Source organism: Eleginops maclovinus, chromosome 7 (genome assembly GCF_036324505.1).
Source record: "Eleginops maclovinus isolate JMC-PN-2008 ecotype Puerto Natales chromosome 7, JC_Emac_rtc_rv5, whole genome shotgun sequence".
In the NCBI taxonomy this organism is placed as follows: domain Eukaryota; kingdom Metazoa; phylum Chordata; class Actinopteri; order Perciformes; family Eleginopidae; genus Eleginops; species Eleginops maclovinus.
This window is the reverse complement of record NC_086355.1, coordinates 26,380,090-26,406,820: the sequence shown is the minus strand read 5'-3', so window position 1 is coordinate 26,406,820 and position 26,731 is coordinate 26,380,090. Positions and strand designations below refer to the sequence as shown.

Genomic DNA, 26,731 nt, shown 5'->3' with positions numbered 1-26,731 from the left:
AGAAACACTTTAAACTTATAATATATTAATTTCAAATATGACATTTTACCAAAATACTCACGGACCACTAGGGGTCGCTCACGGACCACCAGTGGTCCGCGGACACTGGTGGTAATGCTAGCACATATTAGCTAATGCTAATACTTGATAATGCACTTGAAATAGGCTTTGTTGAGAGTTATAAATCCTATTAAACAAATATGTTTGTTTGAATGTTTAAAGCATAAACAGGACTTGGAATTGTTAATAGCAGAAAAGCAAGAACAATGCTGTTTGTTTTGGACAATTGTTTAATAAAATTCTGGCAAGACCCGCCAAACGAGCAGTATAAGGGTTTCCTCTGCTCATCATGTCTCCTGTTACACAGGCATATTATTGCGCCCTGCATAGCGGGGCCTGTTACACTTGCAGCTTGGTCTCATTTTGCATTAAATATGATTAATCCACTGAGTGCAAAGTCAAGAGAAGATGCCAGAGATATATTCCAGTAACATTTTTATGCCATTATCAATTTTACAGACATAGTGTGTTAAGTTATGCAGTGTAAAAATAATTAACAGCCATTTTATATGCTGTTTTAATAATATGAATTAAAATCCAGCTGTGAACATCATTAGTAGGAGCACGGTTCACTATTCGTATTCTCAGTGAGACCTGCAGATATTGTCAATGCATTGTTTCCCCCCGTTAAACAGTTGAAGCACATTCTTCTGAGTGACTCTAAACACATATCAGTCCAGCGTCCTCGTTGTGATTGCAGTTGTTAACACCCACTCCACTGTGACGACAGTTAAAGACGTCTGACTCTGTTCCCAAACATTTCAGCTCATCCAACCAGATCCTCCCGGTCCCTACAGAAGGACAGCACATCAACATGAACTGTACATATACAGTTTATATACAATATATAGTGGACCGAGTCCCCGCTGTAGGAGCAGACAGAGCTGCAGTGTGACAGCAGCAGAGACTCTGTAGCACACTTTATACGGAGGGCAATCACAGCAGCTCTCTGTGACAGCGGCTTCGTCCATGCTTTATATAAGTGTCCGATTATTGCCAATAATTCAGTAAACCCTCTGATTTCTCTTCACTTATGTAATTATAATTTTATCAATAAAATATATTTTTTAACCTATAAAAATAAAATCCAAAGTGTAATAAATCCAAATGCCCTTGATGTGCCATCCAACACTTAACCCTGCTGCTCTCTTAGCTAGTTAATGAATACATTAACGCCATGAAAGAGTTATTTCTGAAAAACAACAGATGTGAGGTGAGATGCAGAGTGTGACAGCACCAGACTTACCCGGGCTGGCAGTGAAGGTGCTGATGGCGGTCTGGAAGCCCAGCATCTTGCAAATCACCTTCCCATCCACAGTGTCAAATCCGTCGTCACACACGGTGCCCCACACACCGTTATACTTCACCTCCACCCGGCCTCGAGATCGCCCCGGGATCAGCCGCACCTTCACTGTGAGGACAGAAAGAGGGGGAGGAACAATCAGATCTTTTATGAAAAAAAGTATTAGAATAAAACATTTTTAAGAACCAAGCCTAAAAATTATCATGCGGAACGGCAATTTTCAGTAAAAAAAAATGCATATATAATATCACTGGATTATAATGAACTATCCATTAATGTGAACATCCTGCAGCTGGTAAAGATGGAGCTAATTTTAATAACTTATTATGGCTGTTTTTTAAGCCATAACAGTGCAAATTTGTCTATTTTGTATTAATAAAAGGAACATGCAAAGTAACTAGTACTAATCTCAGCAGATAAAGGTAGTAAAATGTAGAATATTTCCTTCCAAATAGTATTGTAGTAGAAGTATAAAGTAGCATCAATGGAAATATTCAAGTAAAATACAAATACTGTACCTCAAAAATGTAAAAGTCAAAAGTATAGTATTGTTGACTTTCTAAATTCGCTTATGGACTTACCCTCTGGAGTGATTCCTGGGTCTCCCTTGTCTCCTTTGGCACCAGGGGGGCTGGGGGGGCCTGTGGAGGAAACATATTTATAGAAATATATCTATGGGTATCAGTTTACAGACAGTAAACTCATTCACTGACAGTTGATATGAAATGATATACACACACTCCATCGACTGAGAATTTCATGCTGATTGTATCAGTGAGAGGTCATTTATTGCAGGCTGGGAGGCCTTTACATCAATACAGGCACTTTGAGACTGCGAGGGTGCACTTAAACTGCTAGAGAATGTAGACTTCTGCAAAGAAATTTGTTGAGAATTTTTTCTTGAAAATATATATTTTTTCTGCCGTTAAATGATTGTTAAATTTGTTGGGGTAAAATCACATTTTAATCCTTTTAAGCTTTTAATGTTAAACTCCAGTAAGGGTTATTGTGGTAGTCATTATCATGTTAATCACTCAGTTAACCTGTGAAAGGCACTGGTTTCTCTTGAGAGCAGCAAGCCTATCTCCTTCTGGAACCTTCAGTGTCAGCCACACCAGACTAACACAGGCAAGAACAAAGGAGTCTTATAGGTGTCTACTGGTAGACGAAGTGGGGCATTCTTCCTTTTCTCATCAACACATCCCTAACAACTGGCTACTTTCCAAACACTTGGAAAGAGGCGGAGTGAACCCAAACTTAATGGGGACCAAAGCCCAGTATATGCCCGCCAGCTCCACCAGCTGAACTATACGCTGGCCATTCTTTTATAGTCAATGTTTTATATTACTTTATATGCTTTGCACAGAACATCACATAAGGAAGAAACATGATTCCTAATGGAGGTTTCTGTAACTTTATTACACTCTCACCTTCAGTTCCATTGAAACCTGGAGGTCCTCTTACACCTGAAGACAAGATATAAAAATGAGATCTTATGAAAGATACTTGCGGGACATCACTGAGTGGATTAAATTTACAGTTTAAAGTAATAATCATTTTTAGAGGCGAACTCTTAACACTGAGTCTGTTCCAACAGAAACACAAGCAATGATTGACAACACTCAGATTGTGTAGCTCAATGAAGTCCCTGGACTTTTCAGGAAGAAAAAAACTCCATGCAATAAATAAAGACTGGTAGATTGGTCTATAACTGCAATTTCAACAACAACAGCGATGACAACAACAACAACAACAACGATGGCAACAACAACAACAACAACAACGTATGAACACAAGTAACTGGTTCACCAGATAATAGAAACCAACCCTTACCTTGGGCCCCCAGGTCTCCTTTCTCTCCCTTTGCACCTGGACCTTGGTCCCCTGGGGCTCCTGGGAACCCAGGTGGACCCCTTGGACCTGCATTCAAACACACACACACACACACACACACACACACATATATATATTTCTTAAAATCAAGCTGTGCAAATTGTATAATACATCACATGAAATGGAGCTGTGTCAGCGATATTACAGAAGATGACCAGAAGTTGAAAGAGGAAGAGAAACTGAATTTTCATATTCACCCTGCTGATCTGCAGATTTTCAGTCATGGAGTTTTACAGTCCATGGCCCAATAAGGCTGTCTCACTGTCAAATATATATTGCATGAACATTTAAAGCTCATTTATGTAATGTGCATGTGCATGCGGACTTTGCCTCTGGGAATTAAATGAAACTAAATGTGATTTAGCAGCCTGTAAGCATGAAGAGATGAGGTAAATTGAGATACACACCCACTTAATAATGCTGTGTTCTAATAAACAACTAAACAGAGAATACAGTGAGCACAGTGAGGAAGACGTAGAATGTCTAACTTGCAGTACCTGCCATGGGAGGAAAAACAATCAGATATTTTGACTAAGCTTTAAGGACTGAAATGGCAGCGTTTTGCATCGAGTAGAACTACATTCAAATAAAATGGACGTTTTTTTCTGGGACTAAGGTAGGATTTAAATGCCAAATATTTGAGACAATTATAACTTAAAAACAGGACGATGTTGACTACATTTGAAAAAAACAAAGTACAGCTGAGGTGGAGGTAAAGCCTGGTCTGTGTGGTAACTTCCACGTGTCTGCATCTGGAGGATTTTGTATTCAACTTTCAGCTGGTGTATCTCAGTTTGTCTGGGACACACTTTTTCTGTTGTAGACCCAATTTCGAAATGTAAGCATCTTCTCAAAATATTATATCTAGAGAATAACAACAAATACAAACATTTACAAATAATTATTATGAAACCCACCAATTTGACCATCAACTCCAGGCTCTCCAGGTTGGCCTTTGAGTCCCATTTCACCCTTAGGACCTAGAGGGCCAGGAACACCACTGTCACCTGGAAAGAAGTGTTCAGTTTGTAGGCCTTTACACTACACACGTGACAATTATGAATATATAGTTCAGTCACAGGTTTCTGGAAGTCCAGCTGAACAAAGTTAGAATGATAAAATCTGAGCGCACTGCTCTCGCGGTGGGAAACGAGAGGTTTACCTTGCTACAGTATTAAGGGCCAAAGGAGTCCTATTACTAAAGTTAGAGGAAACCTAGCGTAAATTGCAAGGTTTTACAATGAATGCGTCTGGGTGTGGCAAACGGACTTTCTAACGCCAACTAGGTAGAATTTATTTTGGCCACACCACTCCAGTAAGTCCGATTGACCTGAAATTTGGCACTAATATTCTTATTCCCCAATTGCAAATTGCTCATGGAATTGTGAACACCATTATAAGCTAAAAACAGCTTTCATTGGCGCCGGCCATTCGGAATTTGGACATTTTGAATGATGTGCATTTCTCCTGTGTTTTTAGTAAACTTTTATGAACTCCTCCTAGGTAGTAGATCGTAACATTTTAATTCTGGAAATTCAAATTTGATATGCGGGATATACAGTATTAACCCCATATCAAATTTGATGCTAATTTGCAAAGGAATATTGAATAGTTGAAACGGCGAGGTCGTAAACTAAAGGAGAACACCATTCTTGACAATGTCTAAACTGCTCCAAACCTGACATGAGGGCTGAAGCCATCCAGCATAAGTCATAATACGGCCTGGTGAGGCAGGAAATATAATGCCAAGATGACTGCCGCACACACCAACGAGCGCAAGGTGGGAGAGGGCCTGTTCAACACTGCAGTCTGCTTTAATTAGATTTTGTTTGTTTTTTAAAGGGAAATTTCGCTTTTTGAAAGAACCACAGGAATTTCATTCAGCAAACCTTGGAGATTTTTAGAAATGTTTCAGAGCTGCAGCCATAGCCAGCATTTGAGCAGTATATGGTCATCATGGCTCCAATTGACCCCGAAAGTAACCCTAACCCTAATCCCCTTAGGTGAAATATTTCAATTAGTTCCACTTCAAGTTAAAAATGTATGTTGCAAAGCCTTTTCTACATTCCAATCTCGTTAGAATATACAGTCCTAATTTATTTGAGTCATTTATTAACAGTAATTTTTGGTGACCTAATGGTCCTTTAGAAAAACATCACTCTGGTCGTTTGTTACCTTCATTGAAGATTTCATTTAGGTGATGTGAGTGCACTGGCTAAGTTGTCGGGGTTTGTGACAGCAGCCAATCTATCAGCCGGAGTTCATAAGCCGGCTGACAGCTCATCATCGCTGGGATCATGGCGGCCTTATGCCTCAAGCTGCACACACACATGCTGCCCTGCTCAGCTGTAATACAATGAACGTTTCTCAATATGAACCTTATGTATGTTTTAGCTGAGAGGTACTAACTTTTCCTTTTTTTAAATAATTTTGTAATGTTGACTCACCTTTGAGGCCTCTCTCTCCTGGTGCACCTTTAGGTCCTTGAAGTCCCTCTCTACCTGGAGAACCAGGAAGTCCTGGGGACACACAAACGATGGAAAGCTTCATAAACTCTGACCCTAACATGTTGTTGAGGTTGTTACTGTTTTACAATTTGCAGTTTTTGCATTTAGTATTTACATTTAAATACACACACACACACACACACACACACACACACACACACACACACACACACACACACACACACACACACACACACACACACACACACACACACACACACACACACACGTCCTACCTGGTTGGAGGCTGATGGTGTTCACTTGGTGCTCCAAGGTGTGTGAGCTGCTGTTGAGCAGGCTCAGCTCAGCCTGCAGTCTCTCCAGCTGACCCTGCTCTCCACACAGCCTGCTCATCTGTCCTCCCCAACAGATGGAGAACATTGTAACTCTTCAGTCCTGTGCCGCTCTGTCAAATACTGCCTCAAAGTATTTACTGAATATTCAACATATCTCTAGAAATACCCAATTGGATAAAAGTGTCTAAGAAGTGACATGTGAGTATGATGATGATGATGGTGATGAAGATGATGACGATGACAGTGATTTTTACTCTCACACTCCGAAAAAAGCAATATTTCTCTAAATGTTGTAATATTTTTTCTATAATAATTAATGGTCATTATTTCAGGGCCTTACAGGATCTGTTTTTCAATGAAAAAACTAGATAATCAGATATTACTGAAAATCCAAACCGAACCTATACATAGCAAATAAAAACTGAACAAAATGAAGATAAAACTGATGATAACTACAGTATTCCAAATAAAGAGCAGAGGACCTGGCTCTTCAGGGCCCACAGATGGCCCCTCAGTGTTTCCGTTTCTCGACTGTTGTTGTAGAGCCAAGTCTGGAAGGTGTGTTCACCCAGAGTGGACCTAGACATCAGCCTCTCCAGCCGGGTCTCTGACACTGAATCCACAGTGAAAACTGCGACAGAGAGGAAAAAGAAACTTCACTAACATCACATTTACAATATAAAATAACACAAGTTTGACAATACAAATATTCTTAATTCTCTTGAATATGCCACGTTTCAAATGTTTGAATATTTGAAAATAAATAATACTATGGGTTTGCACTTGTACCTTTATAAAGGATAAAGGCATTAAGAGCGGTCTGAAAAATGAGGTACACAATGACCACATGGAAACACCACTGTCTCCTGGGCTTCGCTGTCATCACATCTGAAACACAAACAGGAAACTGTGAACAATCTGCAACTTAGATCATTGGAGAATCCTTTCAGGAGACTAACAGTAGCTTGGTTCAACTGATACAATGCTTTATCTCAAAGTTACAAGCATGGTTAACCAGGGTAAACTGTCAGCTGTCAATCACAATAAAAGCCCAGGGCGATCCAGATGGGTTTCTTTTTTTCATCGGTGAAGTCAGGAGACTGACAGTAGAGCAAACTATTTATGACGGAGAGGTGAACTCTGAAGGCTTCAGAAGGGAAGCCACATGTTTTATTCATATTTAGGATGACATAAACCAACCAATCTACCAATGTGCCCTGGGAGTGATAGTGTCCTTACAACCTGGGACATGGTGAGCACCCCACTCCACATGCCATTGTTCAAACATTTAAGATAATTATGAGAAAATGTATTTGCTTTGAGTAGTGTGATTGTTTGTGTTAAAAACGTTTTACGAGCAAAACATTTGTATTTGTGTATCATATTGAAGTGTCTAACCCTGGGTTTCAACCATCTGAAGCCACAAGAGGTCAAGGGACGCTGTCCGACACACATTTCCAAAAAGCAAAAACCACCAGTTGATGTGATAGATTGATTTTTATGAAGTCATTTTAAGTGCAAAAGATACAAATGGTCAAAAAGGAACATTAAAAGACGTGAATTCATTTAAATAGATGATGCTATAAGTGATAAAAGAGTCCTTTAAAAGTGTTTAAAACATACACAGTGTTAAAAAACGTCTTTAAAAAGTATAATATGTTTGTACACTCGGTGATATGCTTTTCGAGCCTTGTTATAAATCTGTGATCGTTTAGTCATGTCTACAGAATCTGGAAAGGGGAACTACCACGATGCGCCACTCTCCGCGAAGCTGTTCGAAAGCGTCTGTCTGAGAGTCGTTCTTTTATATCTCCCTTCCCAGGGTGTAACATTGACTTTCCAGAAAAAACGAATGCATCCAAAATGCAAATGTCATTATTCTGATCAGGTAATCGTCAGAAATAATGTGACAAAAATAATGAGCTCAATGATGAGCAATAATTACTTAAAACAAGGTGCCAAAATAATGTCTGCTATCGGATAATGTGTCTAATAATGTGGTCGGAAAACTGTAGGGCTTCTGCCATCCGACCCGAAAACTCTCAAGTCTCTTGTCCATTTAAGGCCCCACCATTTCAACAGTTCTAAAAATAACATTTCATAAATAATGCAACTCAAATATACCTGTCAGATATTTCCATCATAAATCAAAAGGATGTTGATGGACATGATTTTTTAAGATCTGACTTAGTTGTTTCTCTATTTGTTAAAAACTTCACTAACATGGTAGGCCTATTTCCTTTCAGGAGACATGTGCAGCCCCCTTAAGTCTCCCAGAGGAACTATGAAGGAGAGATGAAGCATGCCTACCACCTACTGGCCGTCACTCAGGTTTACACTAACAGCTGATGAGCTTGTACAAAATTCTGATTTAAAAATAGCCTAACCTGAGAGAGAGCTCACATACTGTAAACACACTGCTACATCAGCTACTGAACCTGCGTGCAGTACCGGTTCACCCAATACGCACACTACGCACGTTGCGTAGGGCCCTGCAAACTCATAGAGGCCCCGTGGAAAAAAAGAAGGAAAAAAATGTGAGGACGTGACTGTCCGTCGCACTGCTCGTCAGATTGCCAGTGATGCATGTGCATCACTGGCAATCTGAGATATATTAGTGAATAAATAAAACTCGTGAAATATTATGACAATGGTGCTAAAACACAGGTCCAGTACAGCCACCGTTAAGTACGTGTGTACAGCAAGCATCAGAAGCTAGCTCAGACCCTAAAGCAACAGTCTCTGCTCCACCAAATGTATTTGTATTTATTTATTTATTTAGTTGGCAGGGACAGTGCTCATTGATTAACAGACAAATTGCTGTAAATAAGCCAGAGTTAGCTGCTATGCTAATTTTCATCTGTTGTCCATAGCCAGATCTTAAAAGGCACACTAGGATATAAAAATACATAAACTGATAAAAAATAAATAAAACCATCATTAAAAAAACATAACCACACCCTCAAACAGACATAGACAATGCACGCCCCTCACTACACCCTCCACATAAAAATGACAGCATACAGTAGGTTACAGTATGAATAAAGAAAGGAGGGAAAGAGAAGAATAACATTACATGGCTTTAAGCATTTGGTATGTGGTTACAGATATGATGTTCCCTAATCCAAAATTTGAGTTTGCTTTTGAAAGTTATGAGGCTGTTACACTCCCTTAATTCATTGGGCAGACCATCCTCTAATTGAGAAGGCTGTGTGTCCAAACTTGCTTTGTCTGTACTGCACTACGCAGTCCCCTCTGGCGGTTGATCTGGTTACTCTATTGACACTATCTTTCTGTTTTATGAATTGGTGCAGTGGGGGTGGAGCAAGCCCATGATGACAGGCATCAGAGAATTGTATAAAGGTTTCAAAGTTAAACAATTTATGCTTTTTCACTATAAGACAATGGCGATAACTATTTGCCTTACAGTCCAGTGTTTTTAGTGCTTGCTTATAGAGAGATTCAATTGGTTGCAAAGTTGTTTTATTGGCTTGCGACCAGCTAGTTAAGTAATAAGAAAAATGAGAGAAGAGCATTGCATGCAAGAAGAGCTTTGCAGCCTTCATTGGCAGGTACGGTCTTATGTGCCTAAAATTTGCCAGGTTAAATTTGACAGTATTGGCCACCGGTTTTGCATGTTTTTGAAATGAGAGTTGTGAGTCTAGGATGATAAATATATATAGATAATATAGATTTAAATATTTAAAGTCAGGCACCACTCTGGTCTTCTCTTGTTTAACTAGGACAGCAGGGTTATGAGACACAGTAGATTGTTTTGAAAAGTACATACAAACAGTTTTGCTTATGTTCAGCTGTAAGCATGAATTGGTTAGTCAGTTGGATACATGGCCCATGGCTTCAGTCAGTTGGTGTGCGGCTTGTTGTTTATTTTTAGCATGCACATAGAGGACAGTGTCATCTGCATACATTTGTATGTGCACTGATGGACAGATTGTGGGCAGGTCATTGATATATAGATAGTATAGATCCTTGAGGGATGTAGACCGAGTGTTATTTATGCATGTATTTTGCTTTCTGTCAGTTAAATATGATTACATCCATTTGATGGCATCCCCAGAGAAATTAAAGTAAGAAAGCTTTGACAAAAGAACTTCATGATTGACAGTGTCAAAGGCCTTCTTTAAGTCTAAAAATACTGCACCCACAATGTTCCTTTATCTAGTTTCATTTTTATATTCTCAATGAGAAAGCAGTTGGCTGTTTCTGTGGAGTGGTTACTTCGAAAGCCAAACTGCATTGGGTGCAGTGGTGTTTGGCCTTTGTTAAGATGAGTGGTCAGCTGCTTCGCCACCCATTTCTCGGCTACCTTGGAGATCACAGGTAGGATACTAATGGGTCTGTGGTTCTCCACCAGTGTTTGATCTCCAGCTTTGAAGATGGGGGTTACCACAGCTGTCTTCCCGGAACTGGGAAAAATGCCTTGTTTTATTGATAAGATAATTAAGTGGGTGATAGGCTGAATTAACGGCTGTATATGAGTTTTAAAAAATGTTGAATCAAGGCCATAGGCATCTTTAGCTTTTGAATTTCTTAAGGAGTTTATGGTGTTCTCCACCTCTAGTGCACTGATTTCCGCAATTCTGAAAATTGGTTTATCATTATCAATAGGAATGCTCACTATATTACTAATGTTAAAATTCTATGCCAGTTCCTCAACTTGATTGGATAAAAAAATTATTAAAAGTGCCAGCTATACTGTCATCTTCTCTGGTTATGATTCCATCCATTTGGGGCGGCAGTGGCTCAGTCAGTAGGGACTTGGCTGCCTCTCTGCTCTGCCACCTCTCCTCTGCATGTGGTTGTGTGTGCATGTATTTCCTCTGTGTTTGTGCATGTATATCCTCTGTGTGTTTAATGTGTGTCAACACAACAGAGTAGAGAAAGCAATTTCCCTGGATTAATAAAAGTATGTCTTCTTCTTCTTCTTCTTCTTCTTCTTCTTCATTCAATTTGAGTTCAAGTGCCTTTACGCAATGTTGAGTGTCTTTCCCAATTAATTTGTTGAGATTTTTCCAGATTAATTTCCCATTTCCCTTTGCATCATCAATTACTTTTATATAGAAATCAGCTTTGGCTTTCCTTATGTTGCTTACTACTCTATTTCGGAAAGATGTATAGCTGTACCAAGACCCGACTTACAAGCAGTCTTTAGTGAGGAATCTCGGTCTTTCATTTGTTTCCAGAGAACCTCATTTAGCCAAGGTAGAGTATTTTTTTGTCTTGGTCTGTGTGGCATTCTTCTACTATAGGAGGATATTATATTATTAACAGTGGTTAAGAAAAGGTTGGAGCTATTTTCTATGTCCTCAATGGACAAAAGATCAGTCCAGTTGATATCTTTTAGAGCAGATTTAACCAGGTCCATATCCTGTTTTGGAATTTTCAGGTGAACCTGCTTCACAGTGATTGCATTTTCAAAACGTTTTTGGGTGAGTTTCCTTCCCAGTAGTGTAATATTATGGTCGGATAAACCTGTTAATAGATTATATGATTTTGTTATCCTTTCAGGTCTGTTTGTGAACATTAAGTCAATTTGTGTTTGAGTGGAGTCCAGTAGAGGGTTCCATCCAGGATATTACACAGGGTTCCCGCGGGTCCTTAAAAAGTCTTAAAAGCATTGAATTTATGAATTTGGAAATAATACCTTAAAAAGACTTGAAAAAGTCTTGAATTTTGATACGTGGGTCTTAAATTTGTGCAGTATGTAACTTCTCCGTATATCGCATTCTTTTAAAAAGTTTAATTTGTCAACCACTATTACTTTGATTAAATAACAGCCTAAATAAAGAGTGGCGGAACCAATAATTGAGAACGAACGCTGCCCCGGGTCGGAAGACGTCACTTTGCTACAGCATCATAGCAGCACAGACCAGAGATAGACAGACCAAGATACATTCTGTGGTTATGGGGAAATGCAAATTTAATGAAGCGTGGCGAGACAAACGAGCATTTCACTGGGTAAAACCTGTGGAAAACAACGTATTCGAAGCTTTTTGCACAGTATGCAAAAAAAAAAATCCAGCTTAGTACCATGGGCGTGAAGTTCTCTAGAGTCTCATGCTAAATCAGCCAAGCACATCAGTTCCATGAAGGTGAAGGATCAAACTCCCTCCGTCGCCGGGGTGTTTCAGCCTGCTAATGTTAGCCAGCTAGCTGATAATGTGTCTGAAGTAGCAGGTAACGTGAACCAGCCAGCTGCTAACGTTACTGCTACAGCCCTTCCAGCTACTAGCGCAACGCCCGTTAGTGTGGATCTGCGCACAGCCTTTGGGTCCACACCAACAATGAAAGCAGAGGTGTTGTGGACTCTCAACACAGTCGCCAAACATCAGTCCTACAATTCAAATGAGAACGTTTCCGATCTTTTCAAATTTATGTTCCCGGATTCAGACATAGCTACCACTTTCACGTGTGGTCCCGACAAAACGGCGTACATAGCCAAATTCGGTTTAGCGGTGTTCATCAAAGAGGAACTGGTGTCCAAAGTCAACAAATCGCCGTTCGTTCTGATGTTCGATGAGAGCCTCAACGAGACTACAAAAAATAAACAGCTGGATGTGCATGTCCGCTTCTGGGACGAGGGACAGGTTCAGTCCAGATATTTGGGCTCCCGGTTTATGGGACATTCCACTGCACAAGACCTGCTGTCACATCTCAAAGTAAGCATAACCTTTTTTACTCTGAATATTTCTCAGTTTATATTGATATCATTTTTGGGATATACACAGTCCTGTAAAGGCAATGTCACAATGACCAATTAGGCACTTCCCTTAACAATATGTGCTGCTCATCTATTCATCTTATCTTGGGTAATCAAATGCAGCACTTTTTTCAGGAATGTATGGACAAACTGAACCTCAAGGACTTGGTGTCCATTTCAATGGATGGGCCCAGTGTTAACTGGAAACTGTTCGAACTTTTCCAGAAAGATCAAGCTGAGCAGTACGGAGGTGAGGAGTTTATAGGCCTAATGTTATTTCTGTGTGTGTGGGTGAGAGTGTATGTGATCCATTAGTAATATTAAAGTAAAATAGTAAGTATTTGTAGTGCAGTTTACATTGAATAAACAAGTTCAAAGTAATACAGAGAACTGCTATGGAGAATTTGGTTTCTAATATCAAGTTTGCAATGAAACCCTCAGGTCTTCAGCTCATTTGTGTGGGGAGCTGTGGCCTACACACGCTACACAATGCTTTCAAGTGTGGGTTCACTGCATGGCTGCTGGACAAGTTGCTGAGAGCAATGCACACATTGTTTAACAATGTGCCTGCCAGGAGAGAGGATTACGTCACCGTAACCAAGTCCAGTGTGTTCCCCCTTTCTTTCTGTGCCCATCGTTGGGTAGAAAACCTTCCGGTTGTGGAGAGAGCCCTGGTAGTCTGGCCATCACTTCTTCTGTACATGGAAGCTGTGAAAACAAAAAAACTCCCTAACCCTGGAACAGGTGGGCCCTACTAAAATGCTGTGAATAGGTCTGTGACTGTGTCTTTACCCTGGTGGTGGTGTGGCCTTTTCATAGTTTTTGTTGAAATGTCCTGCCTCTGTCCCTTTCACAGGATCTTATGACACAGTTGCAGCAGCCATAAAGGATCCACTCATTCTGGCCAAATTTCACTTCTACGCAGCACTTGCCAGGACCTTCACGCCCTTCCTAACAAAATATCAAACAGACGAGCCGGTGCTCCCATTCCTCTCCAAGGACCTGACCGAATTGATGATAGTAATAATTTACTTCACGTTATAATAACCAATGATTGGGCTCAATTGATACATTTTGACAATATGGGGCTTTTGGTTTAGAGGTGTAAAAAATGATTGATGTTGGTGATTAGGAGATAAAGCCGCACCAGACATTTTTGTGTTTGTCTGTTGACAGAGTCTACTCAGACGCTTCATAAAGAGAGAAGTTCTCAACGATATCACTGCCCTGCAGCTGACCAAACTGGATGTCACAGACAAGACCATCTGGCTCAGCCCACAAAACATCAGCATTGGTCTAGGTGCAGAGTCAGTTCTTAAGGTAGTGGGATGTTTTCAAAGATCATTTTACAAATGGTTAGGCGAAACCAGGTCAGTGAAGGCATGTTCTATATTCATGGCTAATTTCTTTCTCTCTAGAGCATTAAAGGTGCAGAGCTCAGGGTGCTAGAGTTCAAGAGAGAGTGCATGCAGGGACTGTGTAACATCATCAGGAAAGTGCAGGACAAAAGCCCCCTCAAGTATCTGACTGTTAGGCAGATGGTGTGCCTGGATCCGTCAGTAATGTATAGAGAACCAGAAAGATGCAGGAATCACATGAAAGGGCATGGTTCAGAGGTTTCTCCAGGACAAACAGCTAACTAATACTTCTGCGGGTAGGAATAAGAGAGGCAAATTATAGGCTACACATGAATTTATTTTCAATCTGATTTTCTGGCAATGCCCAATGATTTATCTATGTTTTTCTCAAATTTTTCTCATCTGTTTTGTCATAGGGGATGTCATACTGCAGCAGTTTGACAGTCTCCTGTCCTTGGAGAGCCGGAGTGAGGACTTCCTCTACTTTGCTCCCATGCAGAAGAGGCTGGACATCTTCCTGAGCAGTGCCATGGAGCCTTATCCAGAGCTGTGGGCCTTCTGCAAGAAGCTGCTCATCCTCTCCCACGGCCAAGCTACTGTTGAACGTGGATTCTCCATCAATAAAGAGGTGGAGTCAGATAATTTGCATGAGGACACTGTGGTCACACGGAGGCTGGTGTGTGACTACATTATACAACATGGAGGTGTTACCAAGGTAAGATGAATCCTGCCTGCACTAGTAATATGCTGTTGACTTAAAAGTTGATAGAATCAACATAGTTGGTCTCTAGAGTTTGTCACTGACTCTGGTTCTCTTTTCCCAACCCGATACCCAGGTTCCACTCAGTAAACCACTACTGACAAGTGTAGCAAGAGCAAGGACAAGGTATCGTATCCACCTTGAGAACGAAAGAAAGAAGAGGGAGGCAAAAGACCAGGCTCTCAAGAGGAAGGAGGCAGAGGACTGTCTGCAGGAGCTGAAGGTGAAGAGGATACGCGTAAAGGAGGTATCTGAGGGTCTGGCTAGGGATGCGGACAGGCTGGCTGAGCAGGCTGAAGCAAAGGCAGGGAGCAAAATGGCTGACCTGATCTCCAGGTCCAACCTCCTGCGGAGAGGCCATAAGGAGAAGTTGGCAGAACTGGCTCTCCTTGATAAAGAGATCGCTGCTAAAAGTGAAGAGCTTAGGAGTTGACTTTGATCTTTATTTTATTTATTGTTGAGTTGATTTTCTTTGTTTGTTGTTCTGGAGTCTCTCTACTCCCCATATTCCCAGCATGGAATAAGCTAGCTAATAAATAGATTTGTCACACCTCTGTTTGACTTGTTGTCTGTGGTCTGTGCTGTGATGCTGTGGTGTTGTACTCACTATTCACTACTGTGCTGCAAGTTACATAATTCTTCCATAAGGCTTTACAGTCCACATTTTCACATTTGTTTGAGAAATAATAACGTTATTAATCATAATAAACACATTTAAAAAAAAAAAAGGTTTTCTTTGCCGGTATGTCTGTGAAATAGGCCGTGAAATAGGTATTAAGTTTTGACATGAATGGTCTTAAAAAGGTCTGAAAAAGACTTGAATTTGACTTGAAGAAACCTGTAGGAACCCTGATTACAGAGACGGCTGTCAAATGGTGAAAAGATTACCAGGAGCTGGCTTTCATACTCAGTGAAAAACAACGCTGTGTATTGTTTATGCTGTAAACTCTTTTCCACAAAAAAACACAAAATAATAGGAGAAGGTGTTAATGACTGGTCAAATATCAACGCCATTCTGAAGCAGCATGAGGGTAGTCCTGAACACACAAGCAATATGATTAAGTGGAGAGAACTTGATCTGCGCTTAAGTCGTGGAAAAACACTACACCACATAGAAATGACAGCTTTGGAGGCTGAAAGAAAGAGATGGCGAGATGTCCTTACACGCCTCATAAGTATCACACAGTCTCTAGCTGAAAGAAACCTAGCATTCAGAGGTTCATCAGATAAGCTCTTCCAACCAGATAATGGAAACTTTCTAAAAGAGGTTGAATTATTAGCTACATTTTGGCAAATCATGTCAGCAGAATTAAAGACGGAGAGACACATGCTCATTATCTTAGTAAGGACATACAGAATGAGCTGATACAGCTTGTGAGTGACAGGATTCTCACAACTATTGTGACTCAAGTGAGAGACTCAAAATACTTCTCCATTATCTTAGATTGTACACCTGACATTAGTCACCAGGAGCAGATGTCCATTATCCTCAGAAGTTTGGCTTTAAAGGGACAGCCAGAGGTAAAGGAGCACTTCCTCGGCTTTGTGAATGTTGAGGCTACAACTGGCTTAAGTCTGTCTACAGTCATCTTGGACAAGCTGACTGATCTGAAAATTCCATTTGACAATTGCAGAGGGCAAGCCTATGACAATGGGGCCAATATGAAAGGTAAACTGCTCCTAGTACTAGGGTGGGTTAAATGCAGAGGACTAATTTCACTGTGTGTGCTCTTCTGTGTGCATGTATGTGATAAATAAAGAGGGTGTCATCCTCCGATTCTTTCTATTCTATCTAAACACCAAGGAGTACAAGCCAGACTGTTGAGAATGAATCCCAGAGCTGTGTCTGTTCCATGTGGTGCACACACATTAACCCTCGTCATTGCAGATGCTGCCAAATCCTCCAAAGATGCTGTTGTTTTTTTTGGCTATGTACAAAAACTGTTCACCTTTTTTTCTGCTGGCACACAAAGGTGGAATATCTTGAAACAATATGTGAACATAACAGTGAAGTCACGGACTGGCACAAGATGGGAGAGCAGGCTTCAAAGTGCCCACGCAGTCAGGTATCAGGCCTCTGAGATTCGAGAAGCCTTACTGGAAGCCAGACAGAAGATTAATGATCCTGTGGCGAAAGTGGAGGCACAGTCACTTGCAGAGGCAGTTGGTTCTTACCGCTTCTTGATTTGCTGTGTAGTGTGGTGTGAGATACTGTCAAGAACAAATACAGTGAACAAGCTCCTCCAATCTGCTTCAATGTAGCTTGACGTAGCTGTGCAGTTAATCGCAAATGCAAAAGCCTCTCTCACTCAATACCGGGACACTGGATTCTCAGATGCCCAGACAACAGCCAGAAGCATTTGTGAGGAAATGAATGTAGAAGCTGTTTTGAAGGACAAGAGGCTGAGAACCAGCAAAAAGCATTTTAGCTACGAAGCACCTGATGAGCCAGTGGCTGATGCACTGCGGAATCTTGAGGTCAACTTCTTCAACATTGTGGTTGACTCCACAATAGCATCCATTGATGAATGATTTGAAACTCTGAACCAGGTGAAGACGAAATGTGGAGTAGTGCTGAACTTCAGCACTGCATGTCAGATGTCCAGTGACTCCTTAAAGGCTCAGTGTATGGAACTTGAGAAAACTCTGACCTTCAACCAAGACTGTGACATCAGTGGAGTTGATCTGGCAAACGAAATCAAGAATTTACGTGACCTACCATCAGTTAATATGACTGCCTTTGAGCTGCTTTCTTTCTTTCTGGAGGAACTCTATCCTAACCTTTGGATAGCCCTGAGAATTGCTGTCACTCTGCCTGTGACAGTTGCCTCAGCTGAGAGGAGCTTCAGCAAGTTAAAAATGATCAAAAACTATCTGAGATCTTCCATGTCCCAGGAACGTCTGAGTGGTTTGGCCATCATGAGCATCAACCATGATGTGGGGAAGCAAATATCATATATCACATTATTGATGATTTTGCATCCAGAAAGTGCAGAAAGGGACACTTTTAATGGTGAGTAATTTGTTACACATTTAGTTCGATCTGATTTGGTCTGTATTTATTTTGAGTTAGACTAACAGGTGGCGACACTAGTGCAATATGTTTAAAGGGGGCATGAGTGGAAGCACTGGGTGTCAGGTGCGACTGTTCAGTTAAGAGGGCCCCTTAGCAGAATTTTGCCTAGGGCCCCATGGAGGTCTTAACCGGTTCTGCCTGCGTGTTACAGTAAACAGAAACATCATATCAATAAAACACATAATTATTGTGGTCCTGTGTGAGAACATCTCCTAAGCACATTCTGTATTCTTTCCACCCTCTCTCCCTTTGGTTGTGGGACTAAGCTGTAACATACAGGCATACGTTTAACACATGCTGTTGGGAGACATGAAGTTACAGGTCATGGCGGTTGGGCAAAACTATTCTTTCTCATCCTTGCAGACCATTACTCAGATTTCTGGGAAATGAACCACCTGCTAGATGCATCAGCTGCTCATCATGCACTGCAAAGTCTCGTTAGTGCAGCACGGACACAAGGAGATCTCTGACAGTTATCGCAATTTGCTTGTGAAACAGTTTCGGACTTTGCAGCAAGCTGGAGACGGAGGAAATCCTCACCCTGACATCATAACCTCTCTGTCAGCGGCAGGGAATTTAACAACACACCTCTTATAGAGCCCAAATTTTAACCTGGGAAAACACTAAAAGCACAGGTGTACATAATAATGACATTTCCTACTCTAATATATATTACTTTCATACGTTTGGACACACGTACACACAAACTGTAGTTGTGACTTTATTACACAGTAAATATATTCTTAAAGCACTACATGTGTTTTGTTGAAGTTTGCTTGTTTAAACATTTAAATTGTCAACAAAACGATTTACACAAAATGCCTGCGTGGAGTTTAGGAAAGGCTTAATGTCCCCCAAAAAGAAATTCAAATATTTTTGTCCTTTGGTTTGTGGTTTGGTTAATATCATATTAAAACATACATTTAAATGTATCCCAAAGAGTGTTCCGAAAAACGCTGTTGACAAATGTTATCATTCATTGTGTTAAGAGATTTTTTGTCATCACAACAACATTTAATCACTTAATTATAATACCGGTGAAGAGCTACAGATGTTTCAAAAGTGATTCATATATATTGGTAATAATGCAATGAGTACCTTTCTGAACAGAGCATTACATTCTCACATGTTGCTTAGCGTTGTTAACTTGATCCTCTTAAAATATAAATCCTGTGAGTCATCTTATCACGTTTTTTGCAATAGTAGCTCAATCCATTGGCTTTGAAAGGTTTCAGTGTCTGTCAGTACTCACCGTCGGGGTGGGAGCTGTAGAGGTCAGTGGTGCTAAGGGACATGTCAAACAGGGGGTTACTCTGGGTGTAGGACACCTTATCCATGGTCCTGTCCACTGATGTCTCCATGCGCTCTCAAGTCCCTTGTCACCTTCACTTCCTACTTCTGGAACACTTATAACTCCCAGTGCATGATGTGAGAAAAGCATTGATTGCAACAGAAGCACTCTATGGAAGAACTGACGGACATGGGTTGAAGTAGAGGAAGGAACTGTATCTCAATTGTAGCTGAGGTTGCACAAATGTTGCAGTGAAACACCCATTTAGTAAAGATGGATAGTAAAATGAGGAAGTTGTTACTCTAACCACCCAAGAGAGCCTTGCAAAACAGTTACAGGAATAAAGTCATTGCAGTATGAGGCTGAAGCATCTAGACTCTCATAAATATATACAGTCACTGAGCTGCATGCAAATATGAAAAGAAAGAAAGATGAAAGATTCAACTTTATTGTCATTGCACAGAGTACAAGTACTAGGACAACGAAATGCGGTCTCTGCATTTGACCCATCCTAGTGTTAGGAGCAGTGGGCTGCCATTATGTACGGCGCCCGGGGAGCATTGTTGGTTAACCAGTGTCTTGCTCAGGGACACCACGGTGGCACTAGGTCTTTCGGGGACTTGAACTGGTGACCTTATATATATATATATATTGTCAGGGACAGTGTGCGAACTATACCACGGTGTCCGGGGGAGCCGGATTTTTTATTTTATTTTTATTTTTTGAGGGGGGGGGGGGGATTCTGATCTGTGACATAGGCCTATTAAATAGAAAATCCGTTGCACACGGGGTGCCAAAGGTCTACATTTACATGAAACAGAAACAGATTTACCGAGCATGTATGGGCTACGCAAACTTCAATCAACTTGATAATAAATAATCCACGGACCACCAATGTAACGTTTGACTGTTTAATTAGCCTAAGTCAATTTAAAATAACTAAAAATACATAGGCTACATTTCACATGTCATGGGCTTTAGCCTATAGCCGAACACACGCGATAGGTGCGGCAGCGCAGCACCAACCATGAACATATATTAATATTAACAATACAACAATACGCAACGATGCACATAGAGGGAGAGAGCAGACAGATGACAAGACGCTGCATGGTGGAAGAGATGCTGATGGTCCATGGAGCCACTTGCGGGAGAGAGAGAGAGAGAGAGAGAGAGAGAGAGAGAGAGAGAGAGAGAGAGAGATTAGACACTGCATGGTATTTTTGGCATTTTCTTCAACACAGCAAAATTCAGTTAAGCGGGTCTTACCTAACACAAAAGCGACCACAGCGGTCTGGGCTCAGTTGCTTTTGCTCTAGGTCCACTAGCCCATGATGTGGACAGACGATGACCCGACTTCAGCCAAGATGTGATGAAGGGCGTTGGATCGAATCTCTCCAGTGGAGGTCCATTAAGGTCCACGAAAAGTAGTGAGGAGGTGCTGGCTTCACGCAGTCTATTGCGAGTCTTACTGTCCGTGTCATTCATAGCTGAAAAGCCCCTCTCGCACTCCGATGAAGTGGGCAGGTAAGTTCTGCTTGCAATGGACAGTTTCTCCAGCGTTTTGCCTGGTGCAGGTGCAGCATCTTGTAACTTCCAGTCGCGAAGCTCCTGTACTGCTTCACTAGCAGATTCACCGAGTTCTTTCGCAAGGGCCCGTATTTCTTTTTCCCCATACATTATAAGTGCGTTGCGGTCCTGTGGCCAAAAGCGCTTGTTGAGGGGTTTGAGCATATTGACAAGATCTGACTCTGGCATTCGCTTCTTAAGATTGTCGATCACAGACTGATAGAACTGACCCCTTTTAATTTTGCCGCTGCACTCCACTAGCTCCACACCTTTGAACAGTCTTTGTGTTATGCGGTCCTCGGCCTTCTGTGCTGATTTACCTCCACACTCTTTCAAAGCAGAAAGTACATCGATGCACTGCTGAATCTGACAATTCGCGCTCACTATGTCGATGTCTCTTTGCTGCAACCTTAGTGACAGGGCCTGAAGCTCACGAAGCATGTCTTTCATGCAAGCCAGATCGGCTACAAATCCAGCGTTTGAGAGTTGTTTATGGAGCCCTAGGAATTTCTTCCTTTCCGTGTCATTACGAGATGGATCCTCACTTGCGATTTTGAAGTGTCTTGCTAAAGCAGGGTAGTTGTTCCAGACGGCCTTAACAGTTCTAAAACTGCTTGACACCCACCTGATGGTAAAAATCTGCCCGATTTTTAAAAGCTGCATATTCAACTCCGCTGCTGCCTCCTCCAGGAGTCTCGCATTCTTTGCGGACTGATTGTACAAACTGTACAACTTTGAAACAAAAATTTCGAAGTGGTTACATCCAGCAACAAGTTTAAGAGAGTCATGGACTGCCAATTCTAGCCGGTTACAAAGACAATGTATAGACTGGATTTTGGGGAAGTCCTGTTTTAGGCGAGCAATGACCCCACTGTTTTTGCCAGTGAGGACAGACGCGCCGTCAGTGGCTATGCTGATGAGATTGTTAGACAAAAACTCGTCATCAAAACCTGCAACACGTAGAGCCTCTCTCAGGCTGTTGTAGATGGACTCGGCGTCTGTGCCCTCGACTAACTCTTTGAGGCCTAAAAACACATTATCCACATCTCCCTTTCCTGTCACGTCACATCTCACATATACAATCATATATGCACGTCCGTGCACAGTGCTCTCATCAATAGTGATGCTTATTTTTGACTGGGCCTTTTTAACATTACATACAAACTTTTTCTGCATTTCGAGTGCAATGTGGCCAATAATCTCAGCACAGGATTTGTCGGATCTGTGTACAGCGCCTACCTTTGCCCCATTGATCTCTTGAAGCTGCATGACAGGTGGGAGTTTTTTAAATGCCATCCTTTCCTTTGCTATCATATACGCAGATCGGAAAGCATTGGACGTTTCCTCCAGCAACTTTCCGTTGATTGCGAGAATCTGGTTCGGCAGTATTGCTTGTTTTCTTGTTTCTGCCAGTTCAACTGCCCTGTTGTGCGCCACACTATCCCGATGCTTGTAGATTTTCTTACGCAAGTTGTTCTTAGTTTTACTGGATACGTCCCCGTTCATCCATTCTTCTGATAAGTGCACTCCACCTTTATCAGTACTGAGGAGAAGGCTTTTAGCATCCCTGCAGAGAGTACAGCCTATGGATCCATCCTTGGAGAATAGCCATGGGAGGCGTGTGATCCACTCACTCCACTGTTGGCTGGTCCAGCCATCCGGCAGCCGCCGGACCACCGCAGCAACTTCACCCCCCCGATCTCGAGCAGCAGGCAGGGAGGAAGAGGAAGCACAAGTGGGGTGGTCATCAGCAACATCATCATCTTCTTCCATATCTCCTTCGACCTCTACTATGGTTATTGTAGTCATCACGTTAGAAGCCTCTTCTCTTGGCTCATCTTCTTGTGTCTCTTCAGCACACAAGTTATCTTTAACTGTCAAGTTAGCACTAGCAGCACTGACATTAGCTCCCTCCTCTCTCGGTACTGTTGTAACAGCAGTCACAAAGGATGTGCTTCCACCAGCTACATTAGTTTGGTCTTCTTTATCAAGTTGTTTGGCAGTCTTTTTAAAGAAATTGCCCAGTGTAAGTTGTTGTTTTTTTCTTTTCAACATACTGTCAGCAGCAGCAACAATACCTTGTAAACATGTAGTGCTACAGTAAATAAACGATCACGTGAGTGAATTGGTAGTGGGCGGAGCTGCAAACAGCGGCAAGCAGGCGACACTTTTTTCATGAATCATAAACTCTAAATTGATAGTTTTCACGTGACGTCAGAATGCACGTTGGAGTGCAAGAAAAGCTTTCCACAGCTGTCAGCCACTGGAATTAACGAACCGATTACCTTTCATTCAAAATCACTTAATATCTCTTTGCTTAACATTGTCTGAATAAGGTAGTACAATGCAAGACAGTTGTTGCTCGGTTGATTGTTCAAATCGGCTAAGAGACAAGTCCGGACGATGTTTTTATCGCATAGGCTACCAGCAGATAAAGAAAACTCAGACGATGCTCCTACCCCAGAAAAGCTTCCAAAGTCAAAACAACCCTCAAAGTATGTGTCTTTGCAGTGATCGTTTTATCAAATGGTAAGTTCACCTTATGTAATTAAAATACTTAAACCACCGTCACCGTGTTATGAATCGTGTAGTTTCATAGACTGGCTGAATATCGCAAATTGCGGGTGAGAGTTATCTAGCTCAGAGGATGCTATGCTTTCCCAGGATAACAGTAGGCTAACCTAGTTCAGCCTACACTTTACCAGTTAGCTGCTGAAGCTTGTTTTGAGACAGAGGGCTGATTTGTAAGAAAATAATTATTTGCAAATTCAACTATTCACGTGTATACTTTGAGGGCTGCCAAACTTTGATGGCATCTCCGAAGGCAGGGGTCACGTCTTATTGACTGTAACCACAACCTGGTTTTTTTTCTGCTGCTGATATGCCTAGTCCTGGCTTGTCTCCTCGCCGATTTGAACAACCAACCGAACAACAACTGTCTTGCATTGTATTACTCAGTCAGAACACATTAAGGTAGAGATATTCATTGATTTTGAATGAAAGGTAATCGGTGATCCTAGGTAAATTCCGGTGGTAGAACTAGACAGCTATCGAATGCCTTTCTTGCCCGCCAACTGGGCATTTTGACGTCATACAGCCTGACAACTATGAATAGAATTTTATTTCACTTATTTTACACCTTTGAAAAAACATTACCCAAAATGGCATTTATTTGGTCATCATATCAATATTTTAGAGAGCTCCCCTAAAATTTCGCAAACCATGTTCCCAGGGGAGCTCATGTCACCACTAGGGGAGCTATAGCTCCCCCTGCTCCCCTCCAGTTCGCACCCTGGTGGGGAAGAAACGGTAATCAGAACCACGGACACTTCGTTCAAGTACATCCAGTTTGTCAGAGAATACTCTGACAGCCGTGTAGAGCTCATACACGGTCTTGTTTCTTCCCTGCATCTTGAGATTAAGTTCGTTCAAGTGCTGCGTAATGTCACACAGGAACGCAACAGACAGCACCCACTCTTCATCATACAAAAAGGAAAATCGGGAAGTCTCCCCTTGGCCGACAATGAAGGATTTCAGGGGTTCAAGCAGGTCCATGAAATGTGCAAGCATACGTCCTTTAGACAGCCATCTGATCTCGGTGTGTAACACCAAATCTTCATAGTGAGTGTTAAACTCCTCACACAGCAGTTTAAAATTTAGGTGGTTTCTTGCACGGGCCCTGATATAATTAACCACTTCGATTACATTTGCCATCACTTCATTCAGACATTTGAACTTAGCAAACAAGGCTTGTTGATGCACAATAGAATGGTATGAGAAAATACCCTCAGCAGCAACCGCACCGTTTTTCAGCGTTTCTTTCAGCAAAGCCACGGCTCCGTTCCTCTTACCAAGCATCGCCGGTGCGCCATCTGTTGTGAAAGCTGTGATTTTTTCTCGTCCAATTTTAAACTTTTCTAATGTTTCCAGCACAGCGTTTTTTATTTCAATGCCCGTTGTTCCATTTTCCAGTGAAACCATGTCAAGCAGTTCTTCTGTAATGTCAAACTTACTTAAAAAAGATAAAGATGAGTAATTGTGGCGTGTCATTGATATCCAAGCTTTCGTCCATTGCAAGGCTGACAAACTCAGCGGATGACAGTTTGTCCTTAAGAGTATGTGCAATGTTCTCTGAAATGTTTGATGCCCTCCTAGCTACAGTAGAATCCGACAGTGGAATTTTTTTTGCCTCTCGTTCCAGGTCTTTTTTCTCAGGAAACAATGTTGAACAAGCCAGCAGTATGCAATCCTTCACCATTTCTCCATCAGTATCATGGCTTCATCTTTTTCATCAGTTCATGTGTGATTTTGTAGGATGCCTCTGTCGCTCTTTCACTCGTATTAGTGTGGAATACGTTTTTTTGAGCAGTTCGGTTCTGTTTGAGTCTCGCCAGCTTTTCCGCCCTCAGCTCTCCACCTTTCGGAAAGTCGGTGCTGAACTTCGGGTGTTTTGTGTCGTGATGGCGCTGCAAATTGGACCTTTTAAATTGTGAAATGACGTTGTCACAAAGCAGGCAGATGCATTTTCCCGAACCGGTGGAGACGAAGAAAAACTCGAGTTCCCAGTCCTCTTTAAATGTTCGATATTCCTCTTCATATTTTCTTTTCCTATATTCCTTTGCCATTTTTGCACAGTGCTGTAAGCTAGTTTTCCCAGTGTGATGGAGCATTTATCTCGCGCACCTGCAATCAGAGCGGGAAACCTGAAATCATTTGTGATTGGTTGTTCAGAGGGAGGGGGGAGGGGCGGCTTAATATACGTGACTTGTGAGTGATAATGAAATGTTGATGAATTCTGCTGACAATGTTTTTGTTTTTCGTTTTTTAAAGATTTTTTGAGATTTTTTTTTTTTTTTAAGTGGGACTTAAAAGAGCCTCAACTAGTCTTAAAGGAGCCGCATGCGGCTCGCGAGCCGCGGGTTGAGTATCGCTGGGCTAGATCAATGGAATTGTAATCCGCTCCTGAATCTCTCGAGACCTGAAGCGGAAAGGAGGCCTGAGAAAAGAAATAGTACCTTTGTCCTGGATGAGGTTGGAGGACACTGAATTGATAAAGGTTTGGCTCATCAGTGCTTCCCCTATTGTTGATGAGCAATTATTTTGTTGAGTAGGAGAACTGGCACGGAAATGACCTGCCTGGCCACAGTAGATGCAGGGTCTCTGATTGAAACTATGTTGACGTTCTGCCGGGGTAAGTCTCTAAGCTTCTAAGCTGCATGGGCTCCTCCATGAGGAAGGGAGTGGCCGTGACAGCAAAAGAAGCATTGGAGGACAAGCAGGAGAGGGAAGGGAGGGGGGAGCTATGCCTTCCTGATCCCTGACCAGGGTGCGAACTGGAGGGGAGCAGGGGGAGCTATAGCTCCCCTAGTGGTGACATGAGCTCCCCTGGGAACATGGTTTGCGAAATTTTAGGGGAGCTCTCTAAAATATTGATATGATGACCAAATAAATGCCATTTTGGGTAATGTTTTTTTCAAAGGTGTAAAATAAGTGAAATAAAATTCTATTCATAGTTGTCAGGCTGTATGACGTCAAAATGCCCAGTTGGCGGGCAAGAAAGGCATTCGATAGCTGTCTAGTTCTACCACCGGAATTTACCTAGGATCACCGATTACCTTTCATTCAAAATCAATGAATATCTCTACCTTAATGTGTTCTGACTGAGTAATACAATGCAAGACAGTTGTTGTTCGGTTGGTTGTTCAAATCGGCGAGGAGACAAGCCAGGACTAGGCATATCAGCAGCAGAAAAAAAACCAGGTTGTGGTTACAGTCAATAAGACGTGACCCCTGCCTTCGGAGATGCCATCAAAGTTTGGCAGCCCTCAAAGTATACACGTGAATAGTTGAATTTGCAAATAATTATTTTCTTACAAATCAGCCCTCTGTCTCAAAAC

The 26,731-nt window shown here is 41.7% G+C and overlaps 2 protein-coding genes across 2 annotated transcripts; one reads left to right on the top strand and one right to left on the bottom strand.

The window, feature by feature from the left end:
- Positions 1 to 272: 272 nt before the first annotated feature.
- marco (macrophage receptor with collagenous structure) lies at positions 273 to 19,466 on the bottom strand. The gene is made up of 11 exons (XM_063888303.1): positions 19,227 to 19,466; positions 6,849 to 6,947; positions 6,542 to 6,690; positions 6,000 to 6,117; positions 5,704 to 5,775; positions 4,174 to 4,263; positions 3,197 to 3,283; positions 2,794 to 2,829; positions 1,945 to 2,004; positions 1,307 to 1,471; positions 273 to 851 (listed from the first exon to the last, which is right to left on the bottom strand). Exons 1-11 carry the CDS (start codon positions 19,333 to 19,335, stop codon positions 721 to 723), a joined length of 1,116 nt encoding a protein of 371 aa, XP_063744373.1. The 5' UTR covers positions 19,336 to 19,466; the 3' UTR covers positions 273 to 720.
- LOC134866900 (uncharacterized) lies at positions 12,110 to 15,452 on the top strand. The gene is made up of 7 exons (XM_063887106.1): positions 12,110 to 12,739; positions 12,916 to 13,030; positions 13,222 to 13,524; positions 13,637 to 13,800; positions 13,957 to 14,080; positions 14,555 to 14,853; positions 14,975 to 15,452. The coding sequence occupies exons 1-7, from the start codon at positions 12,167 to 12,169 to the stop codon at positions 15,329 to 15,331; spliced, it is 1,935 nt and encodes a 644-aa protein (XP_063743176.1). The 5' UTR covers positions 12,110 to 12,166; the 3' UTR covers positions 15,332 to 15,452.
- Positions 19,467 to 26,731: the final 7,265 nt, after the last annotated feature.